Below are 27,735 nucleotides of genomic sequence, written 5' to 3'. Positions count from 1 at the left end.
AGGAGGAGAGTGGGTATGGCTATAAAAGAGCCAGGTAAGGATCCCTGTGGTGACAAAAATGTTCTGTATCTGAATGTTTCAATATCAATATGCTAATTGTGATGCTGTTTTGCAAGATTGACAGAAATTGTATAAAGAACACAGGGGATCTCTATTTTTTACAACTGCTTATAAATCTATAATCATCTCAAAATAAAAAGTATAATGAAAATAGGAGGTTTTGCATCAAAATTATTTAGGAGCTATAAAAAATACAGATACTGAGATCTTCCTCCAGAGAACGTTTTCATTTCTAGGCTTTGAGCTCAGTCATCTATTATTTTTCCATCTTTTTTTTTCTTAAAATAAAACAACAACTTCCCACTTGATCTAATATGCAGTTAGGACCACAAATCACCAACTTAGAACAATGATTCCCCAAGGTTAATTGTAAAAGAATCACCTGGGAAGCTTTAAACCCAGATTCTCAAGCTCTGATCCCAGAGATTCTGATTCAGAAGGTCCAGGTTAAGCCAGAAAATCTATTCTTTTTATGTTTAAAAACCTCTGGATTGGAGAACAATACATTAACAATTTTCTTAATGTATTCTTTAAAGGTAAACACTACCTCAATTGATCATTATCTTGGAGTTGGCCCTATTTATAAAAGCTTAACTTATATTCAGCCATATTCTTAAACCATTAAAAACATAAAGAGGCCTACCCCCAGGACTGAGTCCTACTGAGTGGGTGCCCTATCTTCTCTTGAATCTTACAACCTGAGATCTCATTGTTGCTCTAAGAAGAATATTTCTTTTCTCACATGATGCTACACTTTCTGCTCTGCCCCTACTTTCTTAATTCATTATATACTAAAGATATTAAACCACTGATTTTTCACTCCATTACTCTAGAACAGAGATTTTTTAATCTTTATCATTTCATGCACATAAACTATTTACTAAAATCCTACGGCACACCAAAAAAATATATTTTTTGCCAAACTAAAAAAATAGGTATAATTTTGATTCATTCACACCAGATGGCTATTGTTGTGTTGGTTGTTGTCATTTTTTTATTTGAAAAGAAGTCAGTGTCCATGACTAAAAAGTCAAGTATTGCATGTTTTAAAAATTCTTGCAGCCCACCAGTTAAAAATTGCTGCTCTAGCAGGTTGTAACTAGATGCCTAAAAATTGCAACCTGATGCAGTGGGTCTCAATCCTGGATGTGCTTTGAAATAACCATTCTTAAGCTACAACATGGTAGCCCCATTACACATCATAGCACAGCATACTTGGGAAATTTGATCCAGAAAATTTGGGGTAGCTTCAGAGACTCTGTATTTGTAAAATAAAACAAAATAAAACTCTACAGAGATTCTGTGACACAGAATGAAACAATGACTTATGATTTTCATTTTTATCCTCTAGCTCAAGTGACACACTCCTGACAAATTCATCTAAATCAGTTATGTCTAAAAATATCAACTGTTCAACAATGAAAAAATAAAATTTCACAGTGAGGTACAACACAATGAATGTCAGAGACCTAGTAAGCACAGGCTCTGTCATTAACTAAGACTTAACCAGCCTTCAGTTTCCAGCTACAATCAAGAAGGAAGTGTACCCAATCAGTGCTTTGTAGAATTCTGTTTCCAGAACTGTTTCCAAGGTTAAACACAGATGCCTTAGCAGCCAAGAGAGAAGCTGAATAAAGGGACAGGCTAAACAGGATGAAGGAGCTCTGATTTGATCTGCTTACACATATACAGTTAACTCATAAACAATACAGGGGTTGGGGGCAACAATCCTCTGCACAAAATTCTGCGTAGAACTTTTGACTCCCCCCAAAATGAGCTAACTAAACTCTTATCAATAACATAAACAGTTGATTAACACGTATTTTGTATGTTATATGCACTATGTACTGTATTCTTACAATAAACTAGAGAAAATGTTAATACTTGTTATTTATTGAAAAAAATCTGCATAGAAGTGAACCCATGCATTGCAAACCTGTGTTGTTCAAGGTGAACTGTACATAAATATATATATATATACTCATAGATATTTAACATCACATTTGAAAACAAGCCCTACACACACAAAATTTAAAAACCATGGTTCTGTAACTTGAAACCTGAGCCACATTTAAAGTGCTCAAATCCAACATGTGGCTATTGGCTACCATAGTGAACAATGCAAAAATAAAACATTTCCATCAATGTAGAAAGTTCTATTGGGAAGTCCTATTGTCAATGATTTAATAATTGTGTGTTGTTGGATTAGAACTTCCTATGATTTCTTACAGCTCTAAAATTATTCCCTAATATTTGAAGAAAATGCATTAATCTAGCTATTCAACATCATCTAAATTAGTAAAACATTCTACAGGTAGCCAAAAATGTTTAAATAACCCAAGTAAAAAGGAAATAAGAGAGAAAAGATTTCTGGACTTTAGAAAAGAAAAACTACTGAATGAGAGAAGGTATATGCCAATAATAGATCCAATTAAGGGGTTAATATCCCAAATATATAAGAAACTCAAACAACACCAAAACCCCCAAACAATTCAACTAAAAAACAGGCAGTAAACCTAAACAGACATTTCTCCAAAGAGGATATACAAATGGCCAACAGACATATGAAAAGACAATCAATACCACTAATCATCATGGAAATAAAAATTAAAACCACAATGAGATATCACCTCATACCTGTCAGAACAGCTATCATTAATAAATCACTAATAGGTTAAGAAACAAATGCTAGCAAGGATGTGGAGAAAAAGAAACCCTTGTGCACTATTGGTGGGAATGCAGACTGGTGCAGTCACTGTGGAAAACAGTATAGAGGGCCCTCAAAAAATTAAATAATCATATGACCCAGTAATTTCAACTTTGGGTATTTATCCAAAGAAATCCAAAACATAAAAAAATAGATGCATGCCTATGTTCACTGCAGCATTATTTATAATAGCCAAGATATGGAAGCAGCCAAAGTTTCCAACATATGAATGAATAGAAATGTGGTTATATACAACAGTATAGTACTCAGCCATAAAAAAAAAAAAAATAAAATCTTACCATTTGCAACAACATGGATGTACCTAGAGGGTCATTATGCTAAGTGAAATAATACAGAGAAAGACAAATATTGTATGATTTCACTAATATGTGGAATAAAAAAAAAAGGAACAAAAATGTAACAAACTCAGATACAAAGACTACTACAAATTGGTAGTTAGTTATAAGATAGCCTGGGGGTTGTGGAATGGGTGAAAAAGGTGAAGAGGTTAAGAAGTACAATTTGACAGTTATAAAATAGTCACAGGAATGTAAAGTACAGCATAGAAAATATAGCCAGTAATCTACACTAATAAAAAAGATGCAAATTGACCATACCTTCGTGACACCTACCAGCCAATCAGGAGTGAGTATGCAAATTAACCCAACAAAGATGGCGGGTTAATTTGCACACACAGACACAGAGTGGCTGGGGGTGGGGGGTTACGCTTGCGTAGACGCCATGGCAATGACATAGGCGTTCCGCACCACCCAGCCACTCTGGGCCTCTGGGAAGGAAGAAAGCAGCTCTGGCCAGAGCGAAGGTGGTGCCGGCAGCCAGGGGAAGGAAGGCCCATTCTTGCATGAATCTTCATGCATTGGGCCTCTAGTACTATAATAACTATGTATAGTGCCATGCAGGTACTAGATTTGTCAGAGTGATCACTCCATAAAGTATATAAATTTTTAATCACTATGTTGTACACCTAAAACTAATATAATATTGTTTGCCAACTGTAATTAAAAAATAAAGTTAAAAACAAACAAACAAAAATATCCTAGCCAGGCCAGTTTTCTCAGTGGTTAGAGTGTCGGCCTGCCAACCAAAGGGTCTCAGGTTTGACTCCCAGTCAAGGGCACATACCTCATTTGCAGGTTTGATCCCTGACCCCGTCTGGGGAGAGTTCATCAGGCAACCATTCTGTGTTTCTCTCTCACATGTTTCTCTCTCTCTCTCTCTCTCCCCCCTCCTTCTCCCTTCCTCCCACTCTCTCTAAAAATCAATGGAAAAAATTTCCTCTGGTGAAGATTAAAAGAAAATAAATACATAAATACATCCTATATAATAAAGAGGTAATATGCAAATTGACCATCACTCCAACAAACAAGATGGCCGCCCCCATGTGGACACAAGATGGCCCGCAGGGGAGGGCAGTTGGGATGAACCAGGCCTGCAGGGGAGGCAGTTGGGGGCAACCAGGCCTGCAGGGGAGGGCAGTTAGGGGTGACCAGGCTGGCAAGGGAGAGAAGTTAGGGGTGACTGGGCCAGCAAAGGAGGGCAGCTGGGGGTGACCAGGCCTGCAGGGGAGGGCAGTTAGGAGTGACCAGGCCTGCAGGGGAGGACAGTTGAGGGCAACCAGGCCTGCAGGGGAGGGCAGTTAGGGGTGACCAGGCTGGCAAGGGAGAGAAGTTAGGGGTGACTGGGCCAGCAAAGGAGGGCAGCTGGGGGTGACCAGGCCTGCAGGGGAGGGCAGTTAGGGACAATCGGGCGGGCAGGGGAGCCGTTAGGCGTCGATCAGACTGGCAGGGGAGTGGTTAGGGGATGATCAGGCTGGCAGGCAGAAGCAGTTAGGGGCAATTAGGCAGGCAGGCGAGCGGTTGGGAGCCAGCAGTCTTGGATTGTGAGAGGGATCCCAGATTGGAGAGGGTGCAGGTTGGGGTGAGGGACACAACCCCGCCCCAACCTCCCCCCCCTCACAAATTTCGTGCACCGGGCCTCTAGTAAAATGATAAAAAATAAAAAACTACACTGAGCCTGGATGGCATGGCTCAGTGGCTGAGCATCAACCTATGAACCAGAAGATCAGGATTTGATTCTCAGTCAAGGCACAGGCCCGTGTTGCAGGTTTGATCCCCAGTGTGGGGCGTGCAGGAGGCAGCCGATCAATGCTTCTCTCTCATCATTGATGTTTCTATCTCTCTCTTTCTCTTTGAAATCAAGAAAAATATATTTTTAGAAAAATTCTTAGGTAATGATAATGTTACGTAAAAGTTTATTGTAGCAGTCCCACTATAGTATCTTATTTGAGCTACACATCTCAAATAAGTAGATAGGACAAATACTTTTATCTATTTTACTGGTAAGGATAGTAAACTGAATCATAAGAAGCAAAATAATGAATACAAGGCCCCAGAGTTAATAAAAAGGACTAAAACTGGAACAAACTTTCTTATTCATGGTACTCTCAAAGCATACACCAAAGTGACAAAGCACTGTCATGGACAAAAATATGAACTCACTAATACCAAGGAAAGAAATGTATTCACTCAACAAATATTTATGAGCATCTACACTGTACAAAGTTAGTATACTGAGTGCTAAAGGTATCAAAAGGAAAATTTGCTTCAAAACAAACACCCAAGTGATCAAATTCTAATTAAACATGGGGAAATTTCAACAAGGGAAATAAAAATATTAGCACCCTTCTTTCACAAGCCTGATTATAAATCTTAAAAAAAAAAAAAAAAGCAATGCTAGCATTCTGGTATCTGTTGTCCAGCAGAGTCCCACATATAGATAAGTGACACCTATCTATTTCACAGCCACAACATACTAGGAATGTGCAAGTATTTTTTAAGAGAATCAGATTTTTAAAAGTATAGATCTGCCCTAACCGGTTTGGCTCAATGGATAGAGCGTTGGCCTGCGGACTGAAGGGTCCCAGGTTCGATTCCGGTCAAGGGCATGTACCTTGGTTGCGGGCACAGTCCCAGTAGGGGGTGTGCAGGAGGCAGCTGATCGATGTTTCTCTGTCATCGATGTTTCTAACTCTCTATCCCTCTCCTTTCCTCTCTGTAAAAAATCAATAAAATATATTTAAAAAAATAAAATAAAAGTATAGATCTGCTAGCTATAGTAAAATACTAAAAAACCTGAAGTCAAAGCTTTAATTCCCATAGGAAAAGTCCCATGATCACACTATACTTCTAGCTCTGAATAACCCACTTCAATGACAACCACTAAAATTAGGCAAGCAAGTATGGATGCCTTAGCAAAAACAAAAGTCACTAAAGAAAAACTTTGGTCTACACACAATTCCTAAGAGGCAAACATTAAAGTAGTAAGTTTTAAAATATTATGGAGTATTTACTGTTTGTCTTCATCTGTGGCCAAAGGAATTGGTTATTTTTCAAATTCTAATACATAAAATTAGTTTCTAATAGGTTATGTAAGTTTCACATCCCCCCTCCCAATACTTTTCTCACACAATAGAGAACATTTCAACTAAAATTCACCATAATTTTTCCATGTTTCAACATTTTAAGATGTCATTGGAGTTTACTATATAAGAATTCAAATATATAATCAAATAAAACAAACTCAATTAACTGAAATGATTACCAAATGTGGTCTTTCAAGAATATTTCCGATTTACTAAGGGCTAAATCCTTATTTGAACTCCTGCAGAAAACCACTCTAAAACTATATTCTCCTCTTTTCTTCCTATTATAGTAGTCTTTTTAAAAAAGTAACTGATAAATAACATTGTCTTGAAGTTATCATTTTCAAAAATTATGTTGTGCCACACACAGAAGCTAAAGATATTTTTGAGTCTGTTAACCCAGAATTCAAACAAAAGTTACAATTTTTAATCTCTATCAGACTGTTTCCTTTTTCTTCTAAAGCAAAAAAAAATTCAATTAACTAGAATCCTATTAAGTGTACTTTACAATAAATAGAAATTTCTAGAAATTTAAAAGTATAAAATACAAATCAAATCAGGATGTTCTTACTTAATGCTGATACACTGGTGGATGCGACAAAAAGTCTCAAATATGAAGAGACGAGCATTTTCAATAAAATCCTCAAGACAAGCCACCAAGAAGAAGTCATTCACAAGCACCTATGTGTATAAAATGTAAAAGAGAAAAATTAATGGCACTTGACTCATTAACTTCGTTTGCCTTACTAATTGTTCCAATTCACTAGAATTCTCTCATCTATGATCACAAGTTCTACACAACACTTTCTAGCACACTATATTGAAGCTTCTAATAATATAAGTTAAACAAGTAAATGCTATAAGAAAAAGACATGAGAACTGCAATGTTTCCTTGTTCCAGTGATGATTTGAACAATATTGTGACAAATTAGCTTTGTACTGTCCATTCTCCTACATAAATGCTCTATAGATAGCATATCTTTCCCAGTTATTTCAAATAGTTATGAATGAAGCAAAGATATGCATATTTCTGTGATAGTAAATAGATTTGTAAATCTACAAAGGAAAAACATTCAAGGGATGGTATCATAATTAAAAGAGAACATTTTAATAGCAACCAAGTGCTCCTCTCTCTTAGCAAGGCCTAGATACTTAATATAAGATACACAGAAATACTTAATAATGCTACATGACATGTTAGTAATATTGATGACTATATGAACACATATTACACTAGATTCTAATTTAAATTTTGTCCAAAGTTTGAAAATCACCTCAGAAGGCATATTTACATGATAATTTTCTCTTTCTTAGAGGAAGGAATCTTAGTCCTTCAACATATTTGGTCCATAATTGTGCTAATATTCGGGTTCAAAAATGAAATGGACATATAGTAACTTGTGGATTTGGTAAATGCATTTAATAGGTAAATTCTTAGTTTAATTTGTTAAAACTTCAAAACTAACTTAATTAAAATAAAAACAACATACCCATAAACCTAATTCTTTCAGTTGCTCTGAAGGTACTTTAGTTTGCACTAACCCAGAGAAGAAACTGTAGTTATAAAAATCACACTTTTAGCTTGATTGATTTATAGCAAATGTTAAATATAATCATGTGAAAATTTCTAAAAATAGGCCCACTTACAAAACAAATTAGGAATCATAGTTGTGATATGCAATTCCAAACAACCTTGCCCATAGATATTAAATATTTCACATATTTACTTATTCAGGATAAGACATGGAATTATGGGTGTATGTGTGAATTTATAATACACTCAATGTTTAACAAGCTGTCCTAACTAAAAGGATACACACATGGCAACAACATTAAAAATGTTTTCATCCCAGCACATTTCTAAAAAATATGCCACTTTAAGATTAATATACATTCCTGATAGAATTACTTTAATAAAACACTGCAAGGTTAATTCTTACAATATATAAAAATTTAAGAATGCTATTAATTTATAAGAAAAAATTCATACTTACAGATTCACATTCCCTCAGCTTTTTCTGAGCCCCATCAAAGTCAAAGTTAACATATAAACATTCAACAAACTCTGTAATTGGGTCTTTATATGTGTAAGACTCCTGTAAAATAAAGTCAAAGGTCAAACTGGGTCTAATTCAACATTGTTTGGTAGATTGTCCCTAGACTATCCCAATCTTCCTATTTTCTCCTCCGTTCCCATTAATTTCTAGCAAATTACCTAGTATTTATCTTCTCAAAGCAATTGCTTGTATCCTGATTCCAGGCCACACCTTAAGCTTTTAATGCCTTCCAGACCAAGTTCTCTAAATTCTCATCCTAGAACCATCCTAAAAGCTTTCAAATTCCTCTGGTCCCAAAAGTATCCCTTAATAAACAGTCATGAACTTACCCAAGTATAATAATTTACACCCTACTGAAGGAAATTGCATTTTTAAATTTAATTTATTCTTATGTCAAGTAAATATTTAGGTTCTTTTCTAGCTCACAGTGATTGTTGAGAAACTCACTAAATGAACGAGTAGGGCCGCAGCTTTTACACAACTTGGAAACTACTCTTGTAGTCAATGTAAAGGCCGTTACTCTGAAATTATGCACAGTGACCTCCCCACAAACAGTTCTAGGCTCCAAATCTTTCACTCCTTGCAATAAGAGCAACACTAATATACAGTGTATATTAAATATCCACCTAGCAGAGAACAGTATCATTCATACCACATCTAACATTATATCTTGAGCTTAAAGATAGTAAATATCCATTTGGGACTCTTGGGCTCTTCTTCATGTATACTTTCCTCCTATTTTTAAAACATCTTTACCTTAAAATGAGTAGTTCTTGGGGGGAAAAAAAGGCATATTAAAAAAAAGAAATCAATACAGATTTAAGTTTTTACCTGTTGAATCACTTTGACTAGTTCTTTTAGGACCTGCCGGCGTTTTCGAACATCTTTGTTTGTTATGACTGCTGTAGTCAAATAGCGAAGAATATGTGGACACATGGTCTGAATTGCATTAAGATACCTAAGGTAAAAATACAAAGGCTATTTAATATTAATAACTTACCTAGTTTTTCTAGACCTATAATCATATATTAAGTGCTTAAAAGGAAACACTCAAACAGCCCATTAGATTGTACTGTTTAAGCAATCTAAGATTACAAACACTGAAGAATGAATACTATAAAGGCCACCTCCCCCAAGGAAATGCCAGTTGATATTCCCCAATTTGGAGTGAGACTCACTTAAAAGGTAGATAATCCTATTATCACTGTTGAGTAAAAGTTATTTTGGAAGACCCTATATATGCCACCAGTCTATTCCAAAAGACTAAGCAATGACTTTCAGTTATTCACCTAGTAGAACAAATATGTGAAAAATTTCTATGTGCAAGTCACTCATCATAATCAGAAAAACAGGCATTTATATAAATTAAAATATTCAGAAAATGAAAGACTGGAAACTACAGAAAGAAAGAAACTATTACAGTATTACAGGGCTTTGGTTAAACTGGCAGTACTGGTAATTAGAAAAAAAGGACTAGATGTTAAGACAAATGTCAACTGGTCTTGGTTAAGATTTAGCAAATCCAGCTATTCTGACTATCTGCAACTGAACACCCTCTGTTATACCTAGCATTTCTCCTGCCCAAGTTCTCTTAAATAGCTCCCCAATTTTTATCCAATAAGTACCTCTGAGTGTCCAACACTATCACAAGCTTAGAAATATTTGTCAGTAGCCCTGGCCGGTTTGGCTCGGTGGATAGAGTGTTGGCCTGCGGACTCAAGGGTCCTGGGTTCGATTCCGGCCGGAGGCATGTGCCTGGATTGCGGGCTCGATCCCTGGTGGGGGGTGTGCAGGAGGCAGCCGTTCAATGATTCTCTTTCATCATTGATGTTTGTATCTTTCTCTCCCTCTCCCTCCCTCTGAAATCAATAAAGAAATAAAAAGAAATATTTGTCACTAAAGTCCATTCCTCTTAGCTGAATATTCAAGCCCCAAAGTACCCATCCAGATCCATCTCCCACCAAACCATCATTGACTGCTTCCTGCTTTCCTTACTTACACCTCCCTCCACATGGATTGCTCTCACAAATACAAAACTCTGAAACTTAAATTCTAGCCATCCGTTAAGGTCAAGCTCAGATGCCTGATCTTCCAAGATGCCCTGTAATATTAGTAAATCTTTATATATTGTATTGTAGATTTCCCATAAAATGTTATTTGAACTCTTTTTAAAAAAATATATATTTTATTGATTTTTTTATAGAGAGGAAGGGAGAAGGATAGAGAGCTAGAAACACCGATGAGAGAGAAACATCGATCAGCTACCTCTTGCACACCCCCTACTGGGGATGTGCCTACAACCAAGATACATGCCCTTGACGGGAATCGAACCTGGGACCCTTCAGTCCGCAGGCCGACGCTCTATCCACTGAGCCAAACTGGTCAGGGTTGTTTGAACTCTTTAGAGGACCCTAGAATCTGACAATATCTCAAAATAATATCTAGTTCCACTCCCCCTTATATTCCCTCCAAACAAGACAGGGTATAAAAAGAATCAACACTTACTCAAGAATAAAACAATTTCTAGAAAAAGATAACTAAACAAATCAGCTAAAAGTTTTATTATCTGAAAAATTAAGGCTGAGATTCAGGCAAAAAATTTTAAATTATACTATTGGTTCAGAACAATTGTATGTCTCTATACTATTGCCAGACATCTCATGTACAAGTTCAGGAAAGCATGATTGCTGCTCTTAGTATCAGTTTTGAAGTAGGTACTTTTAGTAGGCACTTAGGGAACTCATTCATATATTTATTCATATAGTATTACAAAAACTGTAAGTTCATTGTATATGACATTAAACATTTATTTTTACTTTTCCTAATTTTAATATTATTGTACCACAAAGATCTTCATTTTTTTTTTTTTTTTTGAGGATGATTTCCTTGGGAAATCATCTCTCTCTTTCTGTGAGTATATAGCAGAGGTTAGCAAAATGCATATACTACTAGTAAAGTGCCAGATAATGAAGACTTTAGGGTTTGCAGACCAAGAGAGCAAATTTGAGGACATTATGCAGGCACTTATATAAAAAGAAAAGAAATTAAATCTCCAACATATTTTATTGAAAAATTAAAAATATAATAGTTTAGTAGCAAATTTTTAAATATAGGTCTACTAATGAGAAGAATTAAATTTCTTTATTGAGGATAACTTCATTTAATTGGGTTCAAAAGTTAGAGACTCCTATCACGAAAATTTATTGCAACTGTTGATCTGTTAATGATCTGTATGAGATTATGCATATTTAATACTTAAAAATGTTTTTCAAGAACATCAGTACCACCAAATATGGCTATCAATGAACAAACATATGCTTTTAATTTAGCATATTCGTAACTTGGCAAAAATTTGCGCTATTCTGCTAAATTGTTTTTTTGATATTGCCTTTTAATATATCATTATATTGCAAATGAATCACTTCCAATTTAACTGCACAGTTTAATGAATTTTAAATATGGAAACTTCCTTTTGTAATTAAAATGAGGTCTAAAACTTTCTGGAATTGTTTTTTGGGCTCAAAAAACATATCTGCTGAAATTTTGTGTGGGAATATTTCTTTACCGATTTTTTAAAATGTATTTTTATTGATTTCAGATAGGAAGGGAGAGGGAGAGGGAGAGGGAGATAGAAACATCAATGATGAGAACCATTGATTGGCTGCCTCCTGCATGTCCCCCACTAAGGTTGAGCCCACAACCCAGGCATGTCCCCTTGACTGGAATTGAACCTGGGACCTTTCAGTCTGTAGGCCAATGCTTTATCCACTAAGCCAAACCAGTTAGGGCTCATGTTCTTTTAACCTTTGAAAGAATGAAAAATATATAAAGTGGCTAGACACTTGTTAATTGTCATCAAAATGACTATCCTCTATAATAAAAGCCTAATATGCTAAGTGTCCAGTTGTCTATTCAACCAATCAAAGCATAATATTCTAATGATATGCTAAGGTTGCTCAATTGCTCGCTATGACGTGCACTGACTACCAGGAGGCAGACATTCAGACAGGTAGATTAGCTTGCTGCTGGGGTCTGGGCCGATAGGGACTGAGTGAGACGGGCTGGCCATGCCCTGGAGCCCTCCCTCAGCGGTCCCTCCCTGGCTGGCCAACCTCCTGTGTCCCTTCCTGGTCCTAATCGGGCACCGGTGGGGTCCCTAGGAGAGCTGTTTTTGGCCCTATCCCGCAGGCCAGGTCAAGGGACCCCACTGGTGCATGAATTTGTCTCTTGGTCTGCAAACCCTAGTTTGCACTGGGCCTCTAGTTACAGTATAAGTACTATTTCACTTTGTAATTTTAGGTTGAATTTTAATAAACATTATCTAGGCTATAACAAAAATTAATTTATAGAGCCATTCAGGGCATGATAATAGTGGTTGAGTGCTATTTTTCTTGTTCAGAAAATTTCCAATCTCACCTCAAGCTCAAAAATGTCACAATTAAAGTTTGTCATTGTGAAGCCATCCAATTGCTGTATAGTAGGGGAAAAAAATCAAGATACTCTATTTTATTTCTTTTTTTAATATATATTTTATTGATTTTTTTACAGAGAGGAAGGGAGAGGGATAGAGAGTTAGAAACATCGATCAGCTGCCTCCTGCATACCCCCTACTGGGGATGTGCCCGCAACCACGATGCCTAACTGCTCCCCTGCCAGCCTGATTGCTCCTAACTGCCCTCCCCTGCCAGCCTGGTCGCCCCTAACTGCCCTCCCCTGCAGGCCTGGTTGCCCCCAAATGCTCTCACCTGCAGGCCTGGTCTGCCCAATTGCCCTCCCCGGCTGGCCTGATTGCCCACAACTGCCCTTCCCTGCAGGCCTGATCATCCACAACTGCCCTCCCCTGCAGGCCATCTTTGACCACATGGGGGTGGCCATCTTGTGTGCTGGACTGATGGTCAATTTGCATACTGGTTGTGACCAATTAGTATATCAGGGCTAATTAGCATATCAATCTCATTATTGTGTTGGAGTGATGGTCAATTTGCATACTGGTTGTGACTAATTAGCATATCCCTCTCTAGAGGCCCGGTGCACAAAATTCGTGCACGGGGGGTGTGGTGTGTGTCCCTCAGCCCAGCCTGCACCCTCTCCAATCTGGGATCCCTCTCACAATCAAGGACTGCTGGCTCCCAACTGCTCGCCTGCCTGCCTGCCTGATTGCCCCTAACTACTCCCCTGCCAGCCTGATTGACGCCTAACTGCCCTCTCCTGCTGGCCTGGTCATCCCTAACTGCCCTCCCCTGTCGGCCATCTTGTGTCCACATGGGAGTGGCCATCTTGTGTGTTGGAGTGATAGTCAATTTGCATATTACTCTTTTATTAGATAAGATTGTTATAATTTTTCTATTTTATTATTATTGTCATTAATCTCTTACCTAAATTTATAAATTAAACTTCATCATAGGTATGTATGTACAGGAAACATTATAAAGGGTTCAAATATTTAGTTTCAGGTATTCACTTGGGGGTCTTGAAAACATATCCCCCATGGATGGGGGGCGGGACTAGCATATGTAGTCAATAATAATGAGTGTGGCTATATTCAAATAAAAATTTATAAACACTAAAACTTTAATTTCGCCCAGTCAGTGAGGCTCAGTGGTTGAGTGTCAACCTATGAACCAGGATGTCAGGGTTCCATTGCCAGGCAGGGCATATGCCTGGATTTCAGGCTTAATCCCCAGCTTGGGTAGTGCTGGAGGCAGCCAATCAATGATTCTCCCTCATCATTGATATTTCTATCTCCCTCTCCCTCTTCTTCCTCTCTGAAATCAATAAAAATGTTTTAAAATACTTTAATTTCATGTAATTTGCACGCCACACAACATTTTTTTCATTTCCCCCAACAGTTTAAAATGTAAAAGCCGTTCTTGTATTATAAGCCATAAAAGGCAGTAAGCCAGATGTATTAGTCCATGGTCCATAGTTTGCAGACCCCTGGTACACAGCATTAACAAAGATGGCTGAACTCCCTACCTTCCATGGCGCATGCACGAGTGCATGTACTAGTATGTATATAGATCAGTACATAAAGGAGGGGAGTGGGGATTAAGGGTGATTCTTGTGAAGTTATCTTAGTTCACATTATGGTACGATCAATAATTATATATTTAGTTAAAATACAAGCAAAACCACATAGGTGGTTAACAGCCTACACAGACCATTGTGCTCTTTTGCTCTATTTCGCTTTATCATCTCCTTTCTTCACTGTCACTTGAAATTTACAGACCAGATCAATTTCATCTTCACTGGACTCTTCTAACTTCTCCAGGTCTCACTGACAGATGTTAAACCTACTATTTGTTTAGTATGTACAATTATCTGTACCTAGTTAAATGTTCTTACACTATTTATTGTGTTGTTTGGGTTATAAACCACGTAAGAACTATACTGATCCTATATTTGAAATCTAATTTTATTATTTTTTCTTTTAAATAAGAGCCTCTGCATTTATTGCATTCTGAAGTTATATTACAATAGGTCAGTAAAATTATTTTAGTTTATATTTTCTCTAGCACAATCCTGCTCCAATTGTGCAATTTTATAGAAGTTTCTCTACAGCTTTCTAATAGCAAGCCAGAATATTTAGTAATCAAAGGATAAGACAAAATATGCCCCCAAATAAAAAAATATATAAGTATCTATTATGTGCAGGATGTTAAAAGAATAAAAATTCTGTCCTTGAATACACTTATAATCTCGTTGGGGAGATAAGGCAATTGTTAAGATTTTCATTTAAAGGCATTACGTAATTAAATACCAAATATGTGGTAGACACAATATAATGGACTTCATGAATAAAGTCATTTTCTTAAAAAACAGGCAGACTTTGGATAGGTACAAAGAAGAAAAAGGCATTTCCAGAAAGACAAGCTAAAAGAACAAAAGGGGGAGAATACTTAGAACTTTAGAGGATAAATTTTTAGATGGGGATCTTAGTGGTCACCCTAAGCTATAGCAAGATACCAGCATCAAAAAGATCAGGAACAATTAGAAAATACAGGAGGGAAAAGGCAGAAAGGTTAGTCAAGGATAAATTCGGGACACTATCTAATAAAACTTGAAATTTTATTTAGAAAACAAACACTCTTGTGCTAACTGAACTTTAAATCTTTTTTTCTTTTAAAATTGGAGAGTAACTAGGGCATTGTATTACAAATGCATTCTTTTCCCTAATAACATCTACATTTTGTGGCCAAGCCTCATCTCTAATAGCCTATGAACACTGCTCTATTTTACACCTGATACCTTATCTTATGTATTATATTACATTTATTTATTTATTTATTTATTAAAGTATATTTTATTGATTTTTTACAGAGAGGAAGGGAGAGAGACAAAGAGTTAGAAACATCGATGAGAGAGAAACATTGATCAGCTGCCTCCTGCACATCTCCTACTGGGGATGTGCCCGCAACTCAGGTACATGTCCTTGACCGGAATCGAACCTGGGACCCTTCAGTCTGCAGGCCGACGCTCTATCCACTGAGCCAAACCGGTTTCGGCTTATATTACATTTAAAAGTTCAACATTTTTCAAATGTGTTAATCATCTCCATTTTAGATTTAGAATAATTATGACAGAAATGGTAATATATATGATGTAAGAGACTTTAACCTGCAGGTGCATCTAAACTTTCACTTCAAGGACAAAAGTATAATTTATCTCCAAAGTATTTTTTTATTTTTAAAAAAGCCTGAAATCATAACCTATATGTTATTAATTTAACACATACTCTATGAATCACATTAAATTGTATTAGTAGAAGACTATGATACTTTTTCCATTAATTTCTATTATCTATCAGAGACTATTGAAAGACACATACACAGGTCAATTACAAGCTACGTAATTATTCTACTTAAAGAATATGCAATCCAGGAAAATGGATAAAGCAATTATCTATCAAGCCAACTGGGTATATTTTCATATGAAAAAAAGTCTAAATCACGCAAAATCAAAATAAGCCATGAAGACATTAATGAGAAAGAAAATATAATGGTAACCTGACCCTATAGCAAGTGGAAACAGTAAGCACAATATTTTGGGGGAAACTGAAAGCTGTCATACTACTGAGCAGTTTTCTTTTCCATATTTTTCTAACAGTCTGTATTTGTTATAAAAAAAAATAGGTACAAGGGTTCTTTTTTTTTGGCAGATGAAAATGCTCAACAACTGATTTATGGTGATTGCTGCACCATTTGATAAAGTGACTAAAATCAGTGAATTATAAACAAACAAAATCTTCTGGTAACCTTAGCACAAATAAAGATAGTGCCATCATACTATACTAGTAGTCATGGTTATTTTTCACCACTACACTTCTGCAGTTTAAAAAAAAGGATTTCAATTATGTCCTTGATTAGGCAGTAAAAACTATTAATTTTTAACTCCAACTTTGCATGCTTATCTTTTTAATATTCTGTATGACTAAATGGGAAGTATGTATAAAGCTTTGTACTTTGGTGTCATGGTTCTTAAGTTGAAAAGTACTTGTATAACTGAGTTAGTTGCAAGCTGAGCTAGCTGCTTTTCTCACAGAATACTATTTTAACTTGAAAAAATGACAAACCAAAGCTCTTAGGTTTGAGCATTTGGAAGAATCTTTCTAGAAAATAAAGTGAGCCTATCCTTCAAATAAAACAAATGATAAAATCCGAGCTTTCAAAAAATAGAATTTTGGAAAATTTGCGTGTGTCACCAAGAGCTTGACTATTTCCAATACCTGAAGCCTTTCTAACAGAGTTAGTAGTGATATTAATGAACGTGATTTTTCAGTATTATGTAATGTCAACATGTGAGATATTTGGAATATCTATTATCTCAGTGAACCAGTATTTCCCAAACAACCAATGTATAATGTTATAAATCATGCACAGGTAAAAGACCCATTTGAAGAGCAAGGCCAATCAATATATTTTAAAATCCAAAAATTGAATATGGTTTCAGGTACCACATTACAGTAACCTTTACAAAACTACTACCTGTAGAGTTTTGGTATATTGTCAGAAACAATATTCACAATTATCTGAAAAAGGCTATTTAAAAACACCTCTTTCCCCAATACATTTGTGTGAGGCTAAGTTTTCTACCTATCCTTCCCAACAAATTGAATGAAAACCAGGTGTGAAATTTAACACTGGAATAGAGGCAAAAATATTGCCACTTTAATTTATAAAGCTTAGCTCTAACAATTCTAGAATATGATTTCAATTTTAAAAATCAAGATTTTAAGAAGGCTACAGATAAAGAGGCGATTAACTAAGCGCAACAACTAAAATACTAAAGAATCCAAAAAACTATTGCTTGATAAAAACATATATTTAGTATGAAAGGATAGATAACACAAAATTATCCTCAAATATCTTAAATATTTTCTTAAAACAGACTTATTTTCAGTTGTTCCAACCAAATAAGAAATAATGGGCATGCCCGGCCAGTATGGTTCAGTGTTTGAGCATCGACCCATGAACCAGGAGGTCACAGTTCGATTCCCAGTTAGGGCACATACCCGGGTTGTGGGCTCAATCCCCAGTAGGGGGTGTGCAGAGGGCAGCTGATGGATGATTCTCTCTCACCACAGATGTTTTATCTCTCTTTCCCTCTCTCTTCCTCTCTTTGAAATCAATAAAACCATATTTTTTAAAAAAAGGAAATAATGGGCAGAAAATTCAGAGGCACTGATTTCAAATGTAGGAATAAATTTTTTAAAAAATTTCTACCTAAAAGTAAAACAATAAAATTTCTTACCAACGAAAGCTGGATGATCAACCAAAGATAATATAGAAGAGATTCTCCTGGAATGTATATATTCCTTCCAAATAATATGGCCTAGAGCAGTGGTTCTCAAGCTTCTGGCCCTTTAAATACAGTTCCTCATGTTGTGACCCAACCATAAAATTATTTTCGTTGCTACTTCATAACTGTAATGTTGCTACTGTTATGAATTGTAATGTAAATATCTGATATGCAGGATGGTCTTAGGCGACCCCAGTGAAAGGGTCGTTCGATCGCCAAAGGGGTCTCGACCCACAGGTTGAGAACCGCTGGCTTTAATGCTTAATGTTAATGCTTTAATGTATAGATGGATTACCTGGGATCTTGTTTAAAATACATTTAGTTTCTCTAGGGCAGGGGTGGGGAACCTTTTTTCTGCCACAAAGGCCATGTGGATATTTATAATATTCTCATTCCATATAAAATTATCAATGCAAAAATTAGCCTGCTATATTTGGTCAAACATTCAAATAACTCACCATAATGCTTTGGCAGGACCACACCAATGGCCAGCAGGTCAGACATTCCCCAACCTTATTCTAGGGTAAGGCCCAAGATTCTGCATGATACTTATGATGTTGGTTCAGGGACCAAACATAAATAGCACTTTAGAGAGCTTAGAGTGTACTTTTTATCAAATTACTTCCTTAAGAGTTACATAAGCTTTTTCTTTTTTTACCATTTTTTAAATTTTTATTTTTTCAATTACAGTTGACATTTAGTATTATTTTATATTAGTCTCAGATATATAGCATAGTGGTTAGACACATATAATTTACAAAGTGATCCCCCCACAAATAAGCTTTTTTAATTAACAAGTACATGTACCACATGAAGGGGGGGGGGGAATGGCAACAAATTCAAATGTTAGGGAGAAGTATATAATTTCATATAATTAAAACCAAAATTATGTAGTGAAAGTAACTTACTGTGGCTGGTAAAGGAAGAGATCAATAATATTATCGCGCCCTTTGGGGTGATTGAAGAAAACAAACAGAGACCAGTGAATGAGCCATGTTCGCTGCTGAAGAGACTGGAGAGGAGAACTCACAGACTAAAGGGTTAAAAAAGTACACATAGGAAATATTAATATATGAGAAAGAGGCAAGGCAATGAACACTGCTCATCTCAGAACTTTAGTTAAAAATGAAAATTTCCTGAGGCACGTGCTAGGTAGGGTCATTATGATCAAAGTCCAATCTCCTAGACCCGTGGTCGGCAAACTGCGGCTCGCTAGCCACATGCGGCTCTTTGGCCCCTTGAGTGTGGCTCTTCCTAAGCCTTAGGAGTACCCTAATTAAGTTAATAACAATGTACCTACCTATATAGTTAAGTTTAAAAAATTTGGCTCTCCAAAGAAATTTCAATCGTTGTACTGTTGATATTTGGATCTGTTGACTAATGAGTTTGCCGACCACTATCTAGACCACTACTCTATATGACCCTCAACATTCAAAATTTCCTCATTTTCAGAGACAGAATCAATAATGTCCACTAAGCCATTTGTACAGAGGCTATAAATTACAGTTATTTCAGAAAATATTTTAAAAGTAAGAAATGAACTAAGCACTCCAAAAGAAGTAGTTTTATTAAGCATCATAGATGAAAACTGTCATCTTCTGTATAGGACTTTAAATAATTGGTGGCACTAACAGTATTGTGGAATTTTAGATGATACAGATAAAAAAGGTACAGTTGTTAACAAAAATGAAAACTGAGTTCTTTTCTCTAAGAGCCAAAATTGACAGCTTCTTTCAAGGAGATTCAATGAAACTAGTCAACCCACTGTGATTTTTATGTCTGGCCAACAGAAGCTAATCTAAACATTTTAGTTTAGTTTGTCTTCTTCTTTTTTTTAAGTACACAAAAAGTATGAAGGACACATAGAAATTCCAGAAAATAATCTAAAAGTGTTGAACTCACGTTATTATCTATGGTCTCTTTTAACCGTGTAAGGTCTTCCATGGCTGCATCCCAATTCTGCATTAAGATTTCAGAGGCCAGTTTTCCCCAAAGTGAACTCAAAGCATTTCTATCCGTTGCTGGAACCTATTTGAGATAGCATAATTAATTATATTCTATACCCTAAATCCATCTAGTCTACTAAAATATGAGTGGCTCTCTACCCAAAAATTCTAGTCATCTAAGTCTTTACTAGATCACACCGATTCAAACCACTTTCATTTAACTTAATTATACTAAAATAAAAAAACCTCAGGTCTTTAATATTCAGCCTAGATCAGAAAATAAAGAGTAACATAAAACTAGGATATAGCACCAGTGTTTTTGTGTAATCCATTTCAGATAATTTATATACAACTAATCAAATTTTAGGCACCTAAAACTTTGGAAACCATTAGATTCAGAGGCAATTTGTTGCTAAAATCAGTGGAGTGAAGATGTGGGGTCTGATTTATAATTTAGAGGAATTATTTCCAGAACAAAAAAAATTTTTCCAGATTATGACACAAATGGAAGGGGTTATGGAGAGAAAAAAAGGTCTACTGGTTAATGACAATTATTATCAAAGGAATATGTATTGAGCAATAAAAGTTTGTTTTCTCATATAATTCTAACAAAAATCCTAAGAGGTAAATAATAATGTTTTATCCGCATTTTAAAGACGGGGAACTGATGTAAGGACAGTATAGTTCGTCCAAAATTTAAACTTCGAATCATGGAAGCTATGAATTTTATACTCTAGTCTTAACCTACAAAAGTGGACTGAGGGCCACCTTACTTTTTCTTGCCACTGTTAGAAGAGGGTCATAAACCCAAAACACCTATACAGACTGTGCTAAATGACAAAAACGAGTAAAGGAGGACACTCAGAGCAAGATAATTGGATAGAAAGACTCTGAACTGATCAGATGTGCTAAAGCAGCAGAAGCACGTGAGGGTATTGCACAAAGAATATAACCCTAAAATTAAAATTTTGAATTTAATTTTTCATTGAAGCATTTACACGGTAGTATAATTATAACATATTATTATAAGTATATATTATATATTATAAGTATATGTTACATAAAATTGCATGGGCAGGACTGGAAATCCAGCCACCAATAATTCTGGCTCTATCACTTAGTATAAAGAGCTGAACCGTCTTAACTTTAGCTTCCTCATCTACAAAATGGGGATAGTAACAGAACACACCTCAGCTGCTGTACAATCTAAATGATATAATACATGTAAAGAGATTACAACATCATTTGATATAAAGACTCAGGAAATGGTATCCAATGATGAAACTAGAAATGATATCAGAGTACTATATTTGTCTACATTATGAGGCTCACAGTAGTATCTAATTCAGACTCTGTCTATACTGAGATCCTTCCTTTGATGGCAGTAATAACTCAAATGTAGTCAATAACGTTTAGCAAACTCTAAGAACATGCAAATAACAGACTAACTCTGTATATTAAATTTGGACATATATCTATGAAACCACTGAATATCCAGGACTTTATTTGTAATAGACAAAAACAAAATGATCCAAATGTTCATCAACAGCTGAATATATAAGCAAATTATAGTATATTCATAAAATGGAATACTACTCAGCAATAAAAGAAGCAAACTTCTGATATACACAATAATACAAGCGAATCTCAAAATCTTGCTCGTCAATATAAGCCAGGCACAAACTTACATATTTCATCCCACTTATGTGAAATTCTAGAGCAGGCATAACTAATCTACGAATGAAAGGCAGATCAATGGATAAACTAGGATAAGGTATGACTACAAAGAGGCACAAGGGTCTTTCTGGGGGGAAGAGAGATATTCTTTATCTTGATTTAGTGGTACTTGCATGGGTATATACATTTGTCAAAACTCATTGGAATTTAAAAATTGATTTATAAAAATCCATAAAACCACTGTTCAAATCATAAAGGATAAAATGTTTGATCCTTAGAAAGAAATCTGAGTATTAAACTATTACATCAGCCCTGGACGGTTTGCTCCAAGGTTAGAGCGTCAGCCTGTGGACTGAAGGGTTGAGGGTTCGATTCCCATTCAAAGGCATTTATCTCGGTTGCAGGTTTGGTCCCTGGCCCTGGTTGGGGTGTGTAGTGGAGGCAACCAATCGATGTTTTTCTCTCTCTTTCTCTCTCCCCCTTTTCCCTCCCTTCCACTCTCTCTAAAAATCATTGAAAAAATATCGTCAGGTGAGGATTAAACAAAAAAAACAAAAGAAAATATTACATCAAATCTAAGATGCCATCATCTTTAAGGAAATACTATTTTATGTTTGTTAACCCAAACCTCAGCCAATTCAAGATACATTCCAATTTCAGAAAATCTATCAAACTGTGTATCTGAAAGTCAGTATAAAATAGACATCTTTTATACTGATATTATCAAACTGGGTAAATAAGAGCCAAAATTTCGGTCAATATTCTAAAGCAGTGGTTCTCAACCTATGGGTCACGACCCCTTTGGGGGTCAAACGACCCTTTCACAGGGGTCGTCTAAGACCATCGGAAAACATATATAATTACATATTGTTTTTGTGATTAATCACTATGCTTTAATTATGTTCAATTTGTAACAATGAAATTGGGGGTCACCACAACATGAGGAACTGTATTAAAGGGTTGTGGCATTAGGAAGGTTGAGAACCACTGTTCTAAAGCTTCCAAAAGTCGTCATTACTCAAGCTTCTTAAGTCAAGGAAAAGTACCTTTAAATCAAATGGCATGTACTTAACAGTAGATAAATTCTAAATTGAGTGGGAAACCCCCCCCCATAAAAAGATGATAACAGTCCTTGTATGTTAAAATCACATTTATTTCAAATAACTATTAAATGAGGAGAGGGGTTATAATTTGGAAGCAGACCAAAGGTTACAGGGAGGGCAGATTTAAAAAAATAGTAATTAAAATATAGTGTTAATAACTTCTAAAATAGAAATGTTAAAAAACTTCTACCAAATATGCTTCACTGTATCATTTCAAATTAATGCATTTCTTAGCACACAAATGAAAGAAGTTTCACCTCCAAATAGGGTTCATCTAAACATTCCTGATGTATTCTAAAAGCCACCAAGTCTTTTTAAAATAAAGGTGGATTCTAGGGTCACACAGCTTTAATTTATACAACACTGACCTACAATAGGTCACTCGGAGAGTCAAATTCTAATCTCAGATCATAGTTACAATGGTTCTTTCATAGCTTATGTTTCCCTAACCATAGATTTAAAAGAATAACCAATCACCAGAAAAGAATTCAGAAATGAAATAAGGCTATTGCAAAAAAAAAAAAAAAATTTAAATAAGTAAAACAGCATTCATCCCAAATCCAAAACATGATTCTTATCTTTGCTTGTAACAAAACTTCAAACAAATGCACAGATTTTTATAATACTGCCTATCTCAATCAAGAGAAAAAGAGAAAATAATTTATATTTTATTAAAACTTAGCTTTGTTAGCCAACAGGAGATGACTAACTCCCATCTACCTCAAATGTTTTGTGGCAACTTAAAAATTAATTGTGCATAATTTCTAAGCATTACCCAATGTTGATTGCTCTTAATGTAAAATATTAATTTTGTGTTCAGATCATGGTATTCAGTTACTTAACCACATGTCATTTGAGTTCCAACACAAGATTTGTTAGGCAATGTAAAAGTTTAAAAGTAACCCAGAAATTTTTAAGGTTGAAAACTAACTTGGATCTTAATATTTAAAAAGAGTAAACATAAAAACTCGCCAAACCTGTAAATATTTACCTATCACTTATAGAAAATTTCAAACTTAATTATAAAACCATACTACATAAATCTAATAATACCATTAAAACTAGAATATGTATATATGTTAGGATAAAAGCTTTTTGTAGCAGCGCAGCACGTTTTTTAATCCCCAAAAGGTTCATGCATACTGCTTTGGCTCAAGTCCATGTCATTACAGTTGGCTCTTCATACTAACCTGCTTTCAAGGGTGGATATGCTAGAAGAGTTTCCATATCTGGATTTCCAGCAGTTACCTTAAGTTTCCATGTCTTAGCAAAATGGCACATTCACTCACTGACCAGCAACAATAAATTTACTGTGCTAGAACTCTAACATGATACTAAATCTTCATTCTCAAAATTCACTCCCAGCATTAACAAATGATATGAATAACCAGCTCTTTTCATGTTCCTGTAATCGTATCAGCCTTCTGATTTTACAATCCTGGTTTAAGCTGTTTACATTTCCAAAGTAATCAACTTTTGCTCTCCTAAATCCTTCATAATATTCAAAGTAAAACTGATGGAATTTTCTGATAAGTCACTACAAGTTTAGCATCACTGATTACCTTCAATGCACTTGCAAGCTAACCACAGCTAACCTACAAATTAAGAATTTGCTTACAAATGGGAGCAAGAGAAAAATATTATTCCAAACCAATCTTGGAAAAAAAGTAAAAATTCTTAATTTATTTAGAGAAAGGTACTTTTAAAAAATGAAGCTGTGAGCATGCCCATGCCTTTCCCTTTTCCTTCCCCCTATACTCCCATCAGGCGTATTACCATGAGTTTCCTCACTCCCAACCTCCAAGGGCCCTTCCTTTACCTCCATAACTTGTTTCCTAAGCCCATTTCTTCTAGGAATTATTTCTTCTACCTCTGTGATTTACCAAATAGATGTTCTCTTACAAAAACAACAACAAAACAAACAAACAAAAAAACAAAACAAAAAAAACTCCAAATCTATAGACATATTTTGAGAATCCAAGGGAATCCTACAAAAGAGAGGACAAAGAAAAAAATTACTTACCAATACTCTAAAGAAGTAAAGATATTCTGCTGCTCCAGAGTAATTCCCACATTCATATTGGAATTTTGCATATCTGTAGAGTGTATCTAAATATTCTTGCCTAAACTAAAAAAACAAAAACAAAAAAGCTGAAACTCTATTTTAAAAAAATTTACTCCTTTAAATGCCGCAGAAGTCAATTCTTTCAAAGTATTCTAAAAGTTGCCATCAAAAATAAATACCCCCAAAACGTAAATTTAAGAATTGGTAAATTTAACATTCATAGTTCTGGCGTCAAAGAAGTATGAATTGTAATGTACCTACTTTGTTACAATTGATACAAACTTGAATTGCTGCTGAAGGTTTGATGTGTGTGTCTTAGCTAGTGATTGAGCTTAGATAACAATCAGATATACGTAAGGTTTTGTGATTCAGTACAAATAATATGTACAGTAAACTGTTCTCTGTGATCAAAATTTAATTTTGGCCCCAAAATTATGCCAACTTTTAGAGTTGATGCAAGAAAAAGTGAAGAAATATAAGAGAAGGGCTCCAAACTTGACCATTAATAAATCCACTAAACATTCTACATGGAAACCAGAAAAAGTATTCTGCACCGTGGTCAGCATGCCTCGTTACAATAATTGTTAAATGAGAGAGAACACTTGAATGCAAGTTACAGAAGTGATAGTACTAGTATGCAATGCCTTATGCTTTGAGTTAACACAGGGGAAAAGAGATTGGGAGATGGCTAGAAAAGCCTGTATCATTTCTTTACTTGTGAATTTGGGGATTTATGAAGGCCTTGATAATGTTAAGATCTACTTTATTCCACAAGGCAGCCAAAGTATTACTTAATTTTATTACTCAAGGCATTTCCCATTCAAATATAGTTCTGTCTTTACTTAATGGTTAATCCATCAGAAACATAAAACATTATTATCTGATTAGTCTGAAAAAATAAATCCAAAGTTTTGAGACCTTCTGTTACCTAAAGGTAAGTATATTATTTTTCTATCATTACCAATTTTTAAAATCTAGTTTCAAAAACATACCAGATATTACACTTAATCAATGGATCTGGAAATTATATTCTTGTCGAACAAGGAACCTATCTATACAGCACTATTCTTTAATTACCCTTATAACAGGACAACTATAAAAGTTTTCAAGACACTACTTACACCATGCTTGTCCGCCAAGTAGTCAAACAGCATCCGACCATCCCTTAATAATAAAAAACAAAAATTACTGTATTTTATAGTCCACAAAAAATAAGCACATCCAACTTCTAACTTATTATCCACATAAAGCCACTTTAAATACCTTAATACCCAAACACCAGAAGTAAAATAAGACTTCCAGAATAAAATAAACAGAACAGTAAATGTTTTGAAGAAATATAAACTCAAGAATTGCAAGTTTTAAAATTCATTTCAGATTTTTTAGTCCTAATTGAAAACCATGTGTTCTGTCATACCACATGCATGGTAATGCCCTTTAGAAGTGTTTTTAGGTAATAAAACCAGAACATTCTGACTATTTTTATAGTGAGACCCAATGGTCAACTTAGGTGATAGATAACTTACTAAAAATGATACATATGGTCCCAGACTTAAGATGGTTTGACTTACGAATTTTCAACTTTGCAATGGTGCAAAAATGATACATACTTTAAATTTTGATCTTTTCATGGGCTAGCAACATATAGTGTGGTAACTCCCTCATAATGGTGGGGAGCAGCAGTTAAGTCACAGCTCCTAGTCAGCCTTGAGATCATGAGAATAAACAACTGACACTCTACAGTGTATTCACTGTATTAGATAATTTTTCCCCATTGTAGGCTAATGAAAGCATTCTGACTTTAATCAACATATGTGTGGCTATATGCTATGTTGGAAAGGTTAAGTGTATTAAATGCATTTTTTAATTATGATATTTTCAACTTACCATGGGTTTACCAGGACACAACCCCATCGTATGTCGAGGAGTTTCTATATTTGCTATCTTGGGTATACATTTTAAATAGAGAATACATTCTTACAGAACAAAGACTGGAATATGTGGACTGTACATACTAGTAGGAATTAATCCTATATAAAAATCTGTCCCCCTCCCAATTTGTTAGTATTTTTCACAAGGACTGTAATTTAGCAAATTTACAAGATTAATAAATCATGCCTAACTTATAGGACATGTATGCTACACACCCTATGTAATTATTATATATATGTCAAAGTGTTAACCCAATTCAACTTTTTATTTTTTTAGCTTTGCATAATTTGATATGTTGGCAAAATAGTAAAATGGTGACAAAGACTCAACGGAACAAGTGATAGATGGGTACCATTGCCTACCTTCTAGACATTTTCAAATATAAAAACATTTTTTAATGCTCCTCCCAGCATGTAAGCTGTGGCATGTCTTTCAAGAGCATACTTTTACTTGAGAAGTTATTTAATGAGGGGTGGATATGTTATCACTAAAATTAACATGGGTATATTATAATACAGAATATGAAATGTACATGAAATTTCAACATAAAAAGATGAAATAGTTTACATGTTTAATTGGGTTACAAGTTTTTAACACACAATTCCATCCTTTCATTTATCTCCAATTTAGTGTGTATTAAGCTACAAGGAGTCCTCTCTTTCTAATATTTGGTAACCAAATCCATATTCACCTTATTCATATCCTAAATCCCATTACATCCAAGTGTTTACATGACTTCACTAAATTTGCAATTTAAATCCTAAATTTCCTGTTGTACCCTAATTTCTGGATTATTTCAGCTGTCCCTTTGTGGTTACTTACATGTGACTTAAAGGTCTACAATTACTCATAAGTATACATAAGTAGTTAAGTATTACATATGTATATGTACACACATATAGCTATATATAAATACATATTATATATGACTAGAGGCCGGTGCACGAA

General features: G+C 35.2%; 1 protein-coding gene across 1 annotated transcript in view; it reads right to left on the bottom strand.

The window, feature by feature from the left end:
• Positions 1 to 27,735, bottom strand: part of EIF3E (eukaryotic translation initiation factor 3, subunit E) — a 40,844-nt gene that overhangs the window by 4,655 nt on the left and 8,454 nt on the right. Inside the window, exons 4-10 of the mRNA XM_005869062.2 lie at positions 25,977 to 26,019; positions 24,814 to 24,918; positions 19,967 to 20,092; positions 18,973 to 19,097; positions 9,098 to 9,224; positions 8,204 to 8,305; positions 6,781 to 6,890 (exon numbers count right to left, since the gene is read on the bottom strand). Coding sequence (XP_005869124.2) covers positions 6,781 to 6,890; positions 8,204 to 8,305; positions 9,098 to 9,224; positions 18,973 to 19,097; positions 19,967 to 20,092; positions 24,814 to 24,918; positions 25,977 to 26,019 — 738 coding nt within the window. The remainder of the gene's footprint in view (positions 1 to 6,780; positions 6,891 to 8,203; positions 8,306 to 9,097; positions 9,225 to 18,972; positions 19,098 to 19,966; positions 20,093 to 24,813; positions 24,919 to 25,976; positions 26,020 to 27,735) is intronic.

This window comes from Myotis brandtii, unplaced genomic scaffold (assembly GCF_000412655.1).
Source record: "Myotis brandtii unplaced genomic scaffold, ASM41265v1 scaffold285, whole genome shotgun sequence".
NCBI lineage: Eukaryota > Metazoa > Chordata > Mammalia > Chiroptera > Vespertilionidae > Myotis > Myotis brandtii.
Note: the sequence above shows the minus strand (reverse complement) of the source record. Positions and strands in the feature narration are given on the sequence as shown.